General features: G+C 38.1%; 1 protein-coding gene across 3 annotated transcripts in view; it reads left to right on the forward strand.

Moving 5' to 3' along the window:
• The window catches only part of PLEKHG1 (pleckstrin homology and RhoGEF domain containing G1), a 127,548-nt gene that overhangs the window by 36,988 nt on the left and 77,630 nt on the right, over positions 1-12,930 (forward strand). For 2 of the 3 annotated variants that reach the window (XM_032101842.1, XM_032101843.1), the window contains exon 3: positions 746-820. In XM_032101842.1, coding sequence (XP_031957733.1) covers positions 772-820 — 49 coding nt within the window. In that variant the 5' untranslated portion in view covers positions 746-771. Of the gene's footprint in view, positions 1-745; positions 821-9,249; positions 9,421-12,930 lie in introns of all 3 variants that reach the window. The other variant, XM_032101844.1, reaches the window with a different exon arrangement.

Here is a 12,930-nt window from a genome sequence, read left to right on the forward strand (position 1 = left end):
TCCTTCAGGCAGAAGATCTTCTTTGTTCTGATTTGTCTTTTCTTGGTGCATCCTGTCTGGTCTTGAGGCTTTCATTATGTAAAATGGAGCGTCAGCATTGCTGGTGATGGGAAAATATTCAAAGGTGCTAAAAAGGAGGATACAAAATCCCAGTCGGTATGTGGTGGCCACATGTTGACCATCAGCCAGTACCACAGAGGGTACATAAGGTTGCTGTAAGAGGAGACGTGTTCAGTGCCTTCCTGAGAAGCCTTTTCTTCTCTGCCCACTGCTGTGCTGGAAAAAATACTGGTGCTCGACTGTGTAGTAAAGCTTTTAGTTAGTGGGATTTTCTGTTTGGTGCAGGCTGATGTGACCCTCTGGATGGTCACTCCATGGTTAACTTCAGCAGTACTTGAGTGTAAGCAGCTCTTCCATCCCAGTTCATAGACCTCTCACTAGAAATTAACTGAGGGAGAAAAATGTATGAAATCAAAGGCAGAAGTTCCCCAGATGTAATTAGCACTTTCAGGTATGAGAGGGTCCTTTTGTGCCTGCCTACCTGGTAGTACATCCAATTGAGAGTCTACCGAATGGTATTGCAGTTAATCCCAAGGGAGTTTTGCCTGTTTACACTCCTTACACACAAACACAGAAACTATGAAAGCTGAAAACCCATCCTTCACAGGGGCCATGGAGCAGGGGAGTGCCTTAACTGAAACGTGTTGGTTTTGATGGAGAACTTTGTTTGCTTTGTGTCCATTAGGTTTTACTAAGCCTGTGTCTACAGAGATGCCAGATAAAACACCGGGTGCTACAGAGCCTGTGCCCAGAAGTGAAGGTTAGTAGTTTTCTTCCATTTTTTTGACTGTTTATAAAAAAAAAAAAAAGAAGCATTGGGATTCTGTGAAAAATTTTTTTAACTTAAAAACTGAGTTTCTCTTACTGGCCTTAAATTTAAGGGGAGAGCTGAATTAGTATCATATGTGCATATTTATCTAGATAGCAGGAAATTTTCACTTATTTTTGTGTAAGCTCTCCATCCCTCTCTAGCCCATCATCCATGATAGTACTAAAATATATAATAGGGGGGAGGACCAGTGCACTGCTAGGATTTCAGTGTTAGAGAAGATGTTTTGTCCCATTTGCTGAAGAGATCTTGTTAACTGAAGCCAGGTTTTCGTATGGGATACTTGAGTCTCACAAAACCAAAGCTGACATTTAAGATGTGGGATGATTGATACAAGGAGGAATTGTCTGTGTGATTTTCACTAAATCAGTGGAATCTTGAAGTGCTCAGTCAGACCATTTTGTTTCTTTTCAAGGTCTATTAATTTTAAATTCCCACATCTGAAGATCTGGTACTTGGTTTCAGGGAAAATCCAATCTTTGAAAAAATTGTAATCCTGCTAATTTGATTCCTTCCTCAGAATCACTGCTGGATGTGTCATTACAATATTTTATAAGAATTTGCTATTTCATGTGAAGATTGTGAGGTGTTTCTGACAATATTGTGTAAAAACTGTAGTAGCTCTTGTATATCCTTGCTTTCTAGATCCTCACACAAGGGCTATATTAATTAAAATGTGTGTTTTAGTTTGATTAAAGCTTACAGCTCAGGGTGGTTTATTCTATGCCTCAAGACAGACATCTCAAAATTTAGTTTTAAATATTTTTCTTGGATTTTGAATCTCAGTTTTGGCATTTGAAAGGCATGGAGAAACATGCTGCAATAATAATTTCAAGAAGTGCATCAATAGCAGTAGAAAAAGGCATTTCTCTTCATTTAAAGGGTATTAAAATTTTACGCTTGACTGCAGAAGGCCTTTCTAAAACTTACTGTAAAGCTTAACACATGTTACTGGGAGAACTCTCAACACAAGAGGAGAAGCAATTACAGCTAGTCTTTAAGACTGAGCTCTCTCTGATTCACATGTTGTGTGTCACCCTTATAAATAAATACTTATGCTAAAAGCATTGGAGTGAGTCCACTTGAAGCGAAAGCCTACGACAAAACATAGCTAACTAAAATGATGAGATTATTCTGAATCTTCATTTTCAAATTGCAGTTATCATATTTTGTTGTGATAAGAGCTCATGAAGTTATTCCAGAGTCTGTGTAAAATATTCTTCCTCAGCTGGTTAGAGCAGGATGCTGATAATGCCAAGGTCACAGCTTTGACCCCTGTATGGGCCATTCACATAAAAGTTGGACTTGGTGATCCTTATGGGCCCCTTCCAACTCAGAATATTCTGAGTGATTCTGTGTGTGCACTTTAACAAATGCAATGTTTACTTAAACAAAACTTGGTTTAATCTGGATGCTTTGTTTTTAACTGCTGTTTCAAAATTAATTTTTAGATGTTAAAAAAAAGGGTGAACTAATGAATAACAATGAATCTACACTTAAGAGGCCTGTTTTTATGTCGTGATGAAAATACTCTACTATGCATAAGACATTCTAATGATATGAAGTCATTAGTGCTGGCAGTTAACGAGAGTTTTTGTTGGTTTATTGTCATAAATACATTCAAAGATGTTACGATAATGTTTACTGGAAAAAATTGTCAGACATATATGCTGCAGCATGGATTTACAGGATAAACTTCCACAGTCAGTCTTTGATCATATGCATCTCTATTTAGTTAGCATTTATACAACTAACTGGTATGTAGAAAAGTTTCACTGGTATGACTGAGTCAGAATTGAGAAGTGAGTGTTTCATTTCTCATGATTAAAATACCAATGCTCTTTATGTGCATAAACATTTATGTGAACTTTTGTAATTATTTCCAGAAATCTTATCATCTTATTACTATTTGATTTTTTTCCCAAAGAAATATTCTTGCAGCCATTGGTTAAAAGAAAAGAAAAAGCTGTATTTGTTGTTACAAATTTCTACCAATTAACCTCTTTCGTTTATCAGGGTCAAGTTGGGTTAAGCAAAGTGTTGGCAAGTAACTGATTATCTGGAAACTTTGAAAAGGCCAATGTTGCTTTAACCTAGCAGTGCCCCTCCCTGCCCCTGACCCACTGCTCCATATACTCCAGTTAAGCCACGGAGCACACAGGAGCAGACAATTGAGAAAGGAGTTTCCTGTAATTAAGTTACTGTAACGTAGTCCTTGACTCGAGGGTCCCCAGTGGGTGGGCAGACTATTTGCTTTTCTGCCACCTCTTCTGTCAAACCTTTTAGAGTCAACAGTTACATTTATAAATGTCAATGCTTGCTTTGTGCTTTCGGGAGAAAAAAGCCCAGGACCTGGAGATGTGGTTGTTGCAAAGATGGAAGTGTGTGCATATCACACCGGGAAAAATATTTTTCAAGAAGCTTGTGTAGCTATCAAGGAGTGGTAGACAAACAAATTAAAACAAAAAACTCCTACCATGACCAACGTATAACTATTTCTTAACTGTTTACCTTCAGCAAAGCTATTATATTCTATTTACAATGGATGCATTTAGAACAATGTACTATGTCAATACCAGGAAGTGGATTGAGTGTATTTCTGTTTTAGCTTGCAAAGGAATTAGCATTTGTTCTGCTTGCGTTTGCTGAAAAGTCGCTCTTAAACTTGTAGTATGGTTAACCACTGGAAATAAGGCTGTGACAGGAGTACCCCACCCACTGCACAAATTCCTCCTCTCACCTTTAGAGAGGCCGCTGTGATTCACGGTGGCTGCTCATGATGGTATCTGGAGCTGAGCAGTTACTTATTTGCAAAAATTTAGGGGAATGATTGTTGACTTTTTTCATTACAAATTATCTGTCTTACAGGATTCAAACTTTTTATAGCTTAAGAAAATTTTGATGATAGTGAATACTTTTCATGAAACACAAGTGTTTCATCCTGTGGATAGTGGATTAATTTTTTGTCATGATACCCATGAACAGCTGTTCTTAAGATAGCTAGGCTTGCGTCAAAGAAACCAGATGAGGTCTGCCTTAGTATCTATTTGGAAGACTCCCAGACTCAAAGTTCTTGGGGTATCAAAGTGCTACCTTAGCAGTAGCTTTATGCAAAATACTTAGAAAATGTATATGGATGTGGGAACCTTTATTCAGTTTCTCCAGTCAGCTTGACTGGTTGTTTTTCTGTGCCTTAAAAGTAGACATATTTGAAGAAGATATGAGGAAGTTAAACTCCCACAAAGTCTTCTTCCTTTCCCTCTTCCCACACCAACTTTTTCACGAAGTAAGAGGCATGACTTCCCACAGCTGGATCCTCTCTTACTGACTTCATGGTCCACACTTGCATCCTGAAGGAAACGAGTGTTACACCTGGACTTTACAAACAGCTACTGACAAATCCCTGTGGACAGCAAGTTTATGTCATTGTAAAATATCCTACAGCAACAAGCAGTGGTTTTCCTTGCATTGTGTACCTGATGGCACTAGTGGGAGCCTACCAGCTGTTTCTGTTGCTGCTTGTGATAAGACTCATTCCGTTTTGTAACTCCTCTGACTTACGTTTGCGTGCTATTTCTGCTGTAATACACAACACTGCACAGGAAAAACGTGCAAGCACAGCCCAATGGATCATACCCTTCAAATGCAGTGAAGAAAATAGCATCAGTATTTCTACCTCCAAATTTTGCTAAGGCTGATTCTTTCATGGCAGGAATGCCAGGGTGTGGTCATACAGGTTACTAAGTGCTGCATGCTGCCTTTAGTCCCAATGCTGTGTGGGCTTTCAGTGTGTCATGTTCATGGAAAAAGTTGTTGTTATGCTTTATTATTACTACATCCCTTTTAAAGAAACACTGAAGTAGATGGGAAAATGAAGCATCTTTCTAAAGCTTTTTCAGATCTTATGTGCATATGAAGTTTTAGGCAACTGTGGTAATACTGCACTTTTAGGCTTAATGGTACATCACTATGCTGAGATGGGCACCAAAAAAATCTGTGTGCTGACACTGGGTGGGTAAGATGGAACATAAAAGGCCTTGGCTATTTATACAGAAGGTGGTGGGTGTTGTGGACTTCCCTGCAAAGGGATATTGTGAATTTTAAAAAACCACATGAGTTGAAGGGGAGACCAGAGAAGACAGCTCCAAATAAATAAGCCACTGTGAACCAAGGAGAGGCCTTTAGCTGAAAATGGTTGGAAGCTAGAAAAATGGTGGGGAAAACATACTACATGCTTCTTACATTCTCACTGTCCCCAGTAATTTAATCTTCCTTTGCCAGGTTATTATTCCTTAGTTACTGTTCATAGCCTCATTTTGCAGCAGCTTTTAATGCCCCCAAAATCATATCTTGATGGAGGAGGAAGTCTCTGTATAAAGACAGTATCTGAAATTCTTAACCCTAGTGTTTATAAAAGGAGGTGATGAAGCCTAAGTAGATTTGAAATCTGATTGGAAATGGGAGAAATAAGAACTGGAAGGGTGATGAAATTGGATATTCTGTTTCTGACTCCTCGCTAAATTGTTGGCCTCCCTATGCATACTGCAAGAGGGTGGCACATCTTGCTTTGAAAAAGGGGATGTAGGCTCTTGTCATAATGCATAATGACTCTTATCATAACTCCTGACATCTGGGTGAGCCTCTGCTCTGCAGAAGTTGAGCACTAGCAACAGCCGAAGCAGGCTGCTTTGCTACAGCCAGTCTGTGTGCAGCCCCTGTGGTGTGCAGCACAGCTCGTGTTCTCTGGTAGTGCATGAGGCATGAAACCACAACCTTGAATCGACTGGCTGTTTTCCTGAAAGCACTGTGATGAACTGCCTTAGTCACTGAGCCATGCTGGCTGGGTCCCACTTTCTTTCTCAGTCGCCAACAAGCTGAAACTGGACGGTCTTCCAAACTTCCTCAGCTCAGTGAAGAGGAGGAGGAGGTGGTGGCTGTCTTGATCTAGGGCAGTGAAGGGCAGCGAGAGGTAGATTGTTCTGGACGTTGTGAAATGTTTGAGTATAGTAAAGACTGCTCCTCATCAGAAGTGAAGATGCAGTTGCTGTAATGTAATGGTGATTAAGTCGCTGATTACAAAGTTTGGGCTATTAACAAGTAGAATAACTTGTTCTTCAAATGCCAGGCACTTTCCCTGGTGTCCTGACTGGCTGGTATCCTGCCAAAGATCAGTATTGCAGTCATCCACGAATTATAAAAAGTTTATGTGGCCTGAACAGCTTAAACTTGAGGTTTGGAAAACTATGGAGGGCTTTTTTATATCAATGATCCCATTTTCAAACAATTACTTTTGTTTTTCTGTTTCAGTGGTAACTAATTCTTAGTTCTCAAGTAATTAAGAAGTGTAGCACTTGAGTTTGATGCATTTTTTTGCTTTTGTATCAATGAATTGCACATGATATAAAATTATGTGTATCATGTTTTAGACATAATGTGCACATACTAAATAACCAGTTTGGGGTAGTTCAAAATAAGGGAGGCTAAATGTTGCTTGCATGAAGCAGTCAAATGTAATGCATCCTGATGAAAAACAGACAGTTTCTTTAAAGCCCTTCTGAATCCTAATGGTACTAATTTATTTCTAAATAAACTGTTTATTTCTTCCAAACTGTTCTAAAACAATTCAAACACTCCTGGAGGAGCCAAGGTTCCTTGCTAAAGAAAAGAAAGAAGTGGCATACTAGTTTTCTGTGTATTGAAGTGTAAAAATTCCTTTTCCTATAAGGAATGATAAACAGTGTCTAATTATTGAACGTATTAATTATTTTGAGCTTAGCTCTGTATATAAAATGCTTGAAAAAATGATTGAACATTCCTTCATAAATAGCATTTTTAAATTTTTGTGTTATGTTTAGCATCTGTCTTGCTTAGCACCTCAGAAATGTGCTGCTGATCCTAAAAAAGCTATTGCAGGTTTATATTATCTTTTTCTGTTTAAAAATAATTTGAGTATCATAATAGTTTTTTGGAGAAGGCCCCAGCCAGAAGTTATACTCTGTAATACTGCAGTCTTAGCTGTGTGTGACCTGGAGTAAAAATATAAAAGTACTATTCTGTGATTACAGATGTTAGCAGTATGCTTTGCATCTGCTCTTTCTAGATTGGGAATGATACCATTGCCTCTCTTGAGATTTTTTTATGGGAAGACTTTGTCACCAAACAGAACAGTTATTGGTGTTAAAGCAACTACTATGTGTTAAATTGCTGTTCTGCAATAACTGGAACAGCCTAAAAAGGCACAGTTATAATGGCAATTGTCCTGTTGGAAATGCTGATTTAAAGTAGTTTCCTTTGCCACTTTCATCATGGCTTGTTTTGGTTTCTTTTTAGTGGTGGTGGTTTGAGGTGTTTTTCTTTACTATCATATATTCCATGTTATTGTGTGGAAACACAAACCAGATTGCTGGCAACTGCACAGGGTTAATATACAGAAACTAAGTAATAATAACAGTTAATTTTTCAACAGTTTCTTAAATGTAAATCAGCTTTCATCCCAACAACTGTGCTTTTCCCCCCCTTTTGGAATTTCTGCCATATTTTGTCTTGCTGCTTTATTCAAGTGACAAGCCAGAAATCTGTTTTCAGATTCATTGATTTCACCACCTCCCCAGCCATATTTCTTCCAAAGCAACTTAAAGGACATGGAAGGATAAGAGACAAAAATTGATTACTTGCTACCAGTTAAAGTGAGCTGCAACTCTTAAGATAAATGAGAATGTCAAGGTTACATTCTTTCATCTTGTGCTGATCACATCCTTAAAACCAAAAGATCCAAAGTAGTAAAAATAAAGGTACAAAGATATTTTGCTGTTTGAGTTGCAGCAGCACAGGTACCTCCCTGTTATTGACCATTTAGTTCTGAAGTATTTTGACAGGTGCTATATAGTTAGCAAATGTAAGCATGCTAGTAGTAAGTATCACTATTTTTTTGTTGTTTAATTACCCAGTTATATGTCTAGCAGTAGTTTCAAACTATGCCACTGACATTAGAAGTGGGCTGAGAGGCCTCGATATCCTAAATTTAAACTTCAGAGATTAATATATGCAGAGGAAAACTTAGTTGTTATGTTTTGCTTTTTTAATTGGCTCCCTGTAGTTTTATTTAGCCTAAAAAAGGAGGGAAATGCTACTTGCTGATAAAGCAGAAGGGGAGGTAGCTTTGATGTTTTATGAGCAATAAAAGGTTTTGAAGCGATATATCAAACTCCTGAAGTCAACTTCTTGAAGAGTCAGCAAGCTGAGGAGAGCAGGGAAGGGGAGGAAAGGTGGGAGGCTGCCTCTGTACTGTGTCCAGATCCATTAGCTGTGCAGGCAAAAGAGCACATAGGATACTTCAATTTTTTAAATTATATCCACATTCGTTTCTGGTTGTCTCTTTGGTCAGAATATGCTGCAAAATCAATTGTGCAGTTCAAGACACAAAAAGTTACCAAATTCTTTTAAAAAAAATATCTGTTCTTAGCTGTGGATTTTGCGGAGTGGGTCTTAAAATAAATTCCATTACATCTTGGCAGTGGTTCCTGCAACATATATATTGTAGATTAATTTAAAATGGACACAGCTTCCAGGTGCAGTAAACACTAGTTTCCCCTTATGCACACAATGTAGCCTGTGCTTCAATGGTGGAATTACCAAAAAAATGATTAAGGCGGTAAGAATTTGAGCTTAACCTCTGTCCTAGCAAATCTGGACTCTTGTGGTTCAGGAAAGCCAGGCAATCCAAATTATTTGGGTTCTGTTATGTCTACTTTCTGTTGAGATAGTTATAAACCACATGCTTCCTCTCAATGTCTGTTTGTTAAGAAGGGTGGTTATCAGTTTATGTATTTGTACTTTTCACTGCATAAAAATTTCATGTTCATGGTTAAATCTTATCTCATGAGAAGGTATGTGTTTTACCATGGAAAGCAATATTGGAAGAAACAAGTTATGTATGAGGCTAATTGTTAGGGAATTTTGCCTGATGTCTGGCCAGGAGATGGTTCTGTGTGCTCATATCCAAAGAAAGCCAGTGTTTCTAAAGATGGGATGTCCTGCCTTGAATGTTTTGTAGTTTTTCCATATGAATACAATTTGTAGGCAACACGAAATCCTTTAGGAAGATAAGACTCTGCTACAATTCTTCCAAAAAGCAAACGGCTGCATTTAAGGTTTGTCCTCAGTTAGGATCCCTACCCTATGGAGAGTCTTGGTATTAGATCCCAGCCCCAGGAGCTCTGTAGTCACTCAAAATGAGACACAGAGAGCCTTCTTCACACTCTAAGTATGATATGTATAAATAGAGTTTTTCTCATGTCTTTAGTGTTTTGGGTTTTTTTTCACAACTGAGTAGTAATAAAATACATTCTTTTTGTTTAAAGGCTGTCTAAAATTTTTGAGGATCATAGGCTTTCCACCTTCAGAGAAGTGACAGTATTAACTGGAGGCACTGGTCTAATCTTACAGCATTTGGCAAATTTCAAATAGGAAATTGAAGGAGCCCCAAAGCTGCCCACTACACAGATATTTTGTGACCTGCTGAAACAGGCAAAGTATGTAAAGATCCTTTCCACTGACAGTTGCTAGCTAGGAAATCCTTGTGACAGAAAGGAGATGTGACAGAAAGATGACTTTCTTGAGTGTGAAGTCTATCATGAACTAGTTGCTCATTTATCTCCTCAGAAATATTGATGAAGAATGTCCTAACTGTATATTCGTTTTTAAAGGTTTTTTGTTCATTCTGCTGCTTGCCACGCCCTCTCATTTCAACCTCTTGAAGGAAAAAACTCACACCTGCATCTTCTTAAATACCTGGACCCACTTCTTGAGACTTTGGTCTTAAAAGAGCACCTCCTGGAAGGAGATGGGTTCTTGTAATTACAGAGTAATCGGTGGTTGCAAGGAGCTATATGGGTGAGTTGTGCTGCAGCACTGAGGTTTCAGGTTACATCTTGAAATGGTAATTTTAGGATCTACAAATAAAAATATTTGGCTTGTTCCATATTTCCTGTCAATCTTGTGCATTTAATGAAGCGCTCAGAAATATTTTAAGTGTTTCGTAAGAGGAGTGCTGAAGAAAAATAATGCCTGCATTTCACATGGTGAAGAAGTCTAATGCTGTTGAGAATCTGAGTTCCTATGCTTGTCACAGTTCTTCAGCTGTTACTGCAAGATATGGCTACAGCCATGGTAACAGGGACTGATGGCTTTTAAACAGGTCTTATGTTTATGCCTAAGGTTTTCTAACAATAGAGTTTATCTGCTCTACAAGGCTTCAGGTGTACTGAGAGTACTGGTTTTTTGGCCAGCTCCCAAAGCTAAAGGGCTCATGATGACATGAAAAGCTTCATTTAATTTGGAGAAGCAGCAATGGGAACTCACAGTGCTTTATGCTTCTGGGGAAGTTTCTCTGTACGCTGCTTCCAGAAACTTGTATGTCAAGTCAGAAAGCTAGACTTTCTGCTTTAGAATCAGAACAACTGATTCTAAATTGTTCTGGTTTAGAATCAGAACAACTGATTCTATGTACAGCTGGGCTTCTGCAATCTTTTGTTGTGACTTAAACGTCTGTATCATATATGGATGCTGTGCATTCATCACAGACCACAACTTGCTCATCACTTTAGGCCTGACTGGAATCCACATAATTAATAGAGCAGCTCCAGGCCATTTTGCCACACATATTTCAGACAGATGGATACATGATTCAGATCATGCCTTTGGAGTAGTTTTGTGTCTAAATCCAACTGTCCCAGTGTGTTCCTGTGCCCTGTGCTACACTGAGCTCTCCTGGCCACCGGAGAGGAATGCTACAACCCTATCAGAGCTAGCATTGGCCCCAGCTGGGGCTGTGTTTATGTAATCAGGGTGCAGGAGAGTGAGCCAAAACCACCAGAATTGCAACACATTTTTAAGTACTGAGCCCTCCTTTTTGTGAACAGCCTGAAGATAGTGGTTTAGACTTTCTTTGGATAGAGGTAAATTTTTTTATGAGCCCTGATGGGCAGGATTTGACTCAGCTTCATACATTTCCTTGGTGTTTTAAGAATGTGTTGTTTTTAAATGAAGATTTTTTGAGGTTGTTTTGGGGGTTTTTGTTTTATATTTTTCACTTCTTTGTGGGTGCTGAGCCTGTGTTTAGATTTTCACATTTTAGGAAGATAGGTGGGCTATCTGGATAGTTGGCTTCTGTGGAGCCTTTTCTTGAGATGTGGGGAAATCAAAGTCTTGTTAAGACTAAAAATTATTGCACAAGCTTTTTAAGTTCACAAATTTCAGTAATGGAATTACTGCTGTTACTGAAGTGTACAATACCCAAAACCAGGTTTGCACTTACCTATTGTGGGAAAATGTCACTGCATTGTTGTCACTTCTGAATTCAGACAAATAACTGCCTTTTATAAAATTGTCAGAGTTTATAGGCATATTTACTTTACAGCTACTTTTATAAGTTACCCACACCCTTCTCTGCATGTGAATAAAAGAGCTGGAAAGGCCACACTGATAATGTCATACCAGGAAATCTTTAATGTGAAATACAGAGAACATGGGGAGGAGGGAAGCTTGCGGGGCAGGAAAAATCACATTGAAGATAATGTATGGGGGGAAAAAAATATTGGTTTTACGTCTACTCCTTTTTTTAATTTTTAAATTTAAAGAAAAGAAATATAGGTTGCTTTTGACATAAGCCAACAAATGTGTTTGTAAGCACTGATATACAGGGAGGCTTCTTGGTTCCATATTTAAGCCTTTAAAATTCCTCTAAAATTGAATTCATATTAGAAAGGGGAAAAAAGAACCAGAAAACTAAGAAAACAACCAACCAACCAAAAAAACCCCAGAGTCTCGTAGAGCTGAAAATACTGCCTGTTGACCAGACTTGATCCTGCTTAATCTTTTTCTGCCAAGTTAGACATTCTGGCAAGCTTCCTCAAGTCCGGATGTATTCAAGTACTGTATTTGGCTGACTTAGTTTGTTACTTTGTAAAGATATATGAAAATCCCAGTTCAAACATTTCACCCTATAGTTGTTTTTACAATCTGTCAAGAAGCACAACTAATTGATATTTCATTTTATACATCAGATATAATTTTTCTACCAGTACGTTATGTATTTGGAAGTACATTTTCCACTTAAGCAAGTTCAACTACTATGTATTTTATCTGACACACTTTATAGTTCTACAGAATATTTGGTCTTTCTACTGAACAAGGTATAGTAACACTTGGCAAGTCACTAACTTTTTTCCACCTTTTTTCAAATTAGCAGTGTCTTCCAGGTCTCAGCTTCAAATTTCATCTGGCTTTACTGCACAGTCTGTCCCTGCAGAGATGACATCTTAGTTGTCTTAACTTTGAGTTTATGAAGAACTGCAAAACCATTACATTTGAGACCTTCTGTATTCGAATGCCTTTGATAGTTCCATCCCTTGTATAAAGCTGAAATTTAAAATGATAGAAGTAAAACTAATCAAAACTGTATGGTTTGATTGTATATGTTAATCATCTTTTTTTGAAGTCCAGTGCTGAGTCCAGCAGTAATTCTGCTTGTCAGTACACGTATTACCTATTGGATTTGGTGTATGAAGGAAAGTGGGAATTTTTGTCTTCAAATAAGTTTTGGTATAGCTGAGGAAAATATGTGGACTTCCTGATGAAAAGAATAAACACTAAATCTGCACTTGTTGGAGAGGTGTTTAGAAGTTTTTAAAGTCTGGAAGTACTGCAGGAGGTGTGTGAGCCCATCCCCTGCAAAATGTGGTCTTTGGAAGCTGAACACCTGAATTGCAAAGGTTTTATTTCTGGGATCTCATACTGTTTAGAAAGAGGTTTAGACTTTTAAGCAAAAACTTCTATTGTAGAATTAACCATGGCGAAAAGATTTTTATCCCTAATTATTCCATCAGTTCAACCTGTTTCTAGACCAAACATGTCTGTGTGTTTAACTTACACCATTAAACTTCTGTTTGAAGAAATGGTTGTGACCCTCAGACAGGCACTTCTTGACTGTGTAAATTGAACAGATTGAGCTTCTTTTGCCTGTTGTTATAACGTAGGATTTC

This window comes from Corvus moneduloides, chromosome 3 (assembly GCF_009650955.1).
Source record: "Corvus moneduloides isolate bCorMon1 chromosome 3, bCorMon1.pri, whole genome shotgun sequence".
Taxonomy (NCBI): Eukaryota; Metazoa; Chordata; class Aves; order Passeriformes; family Corvidae; genus Corvus; species Corvus moneduloides.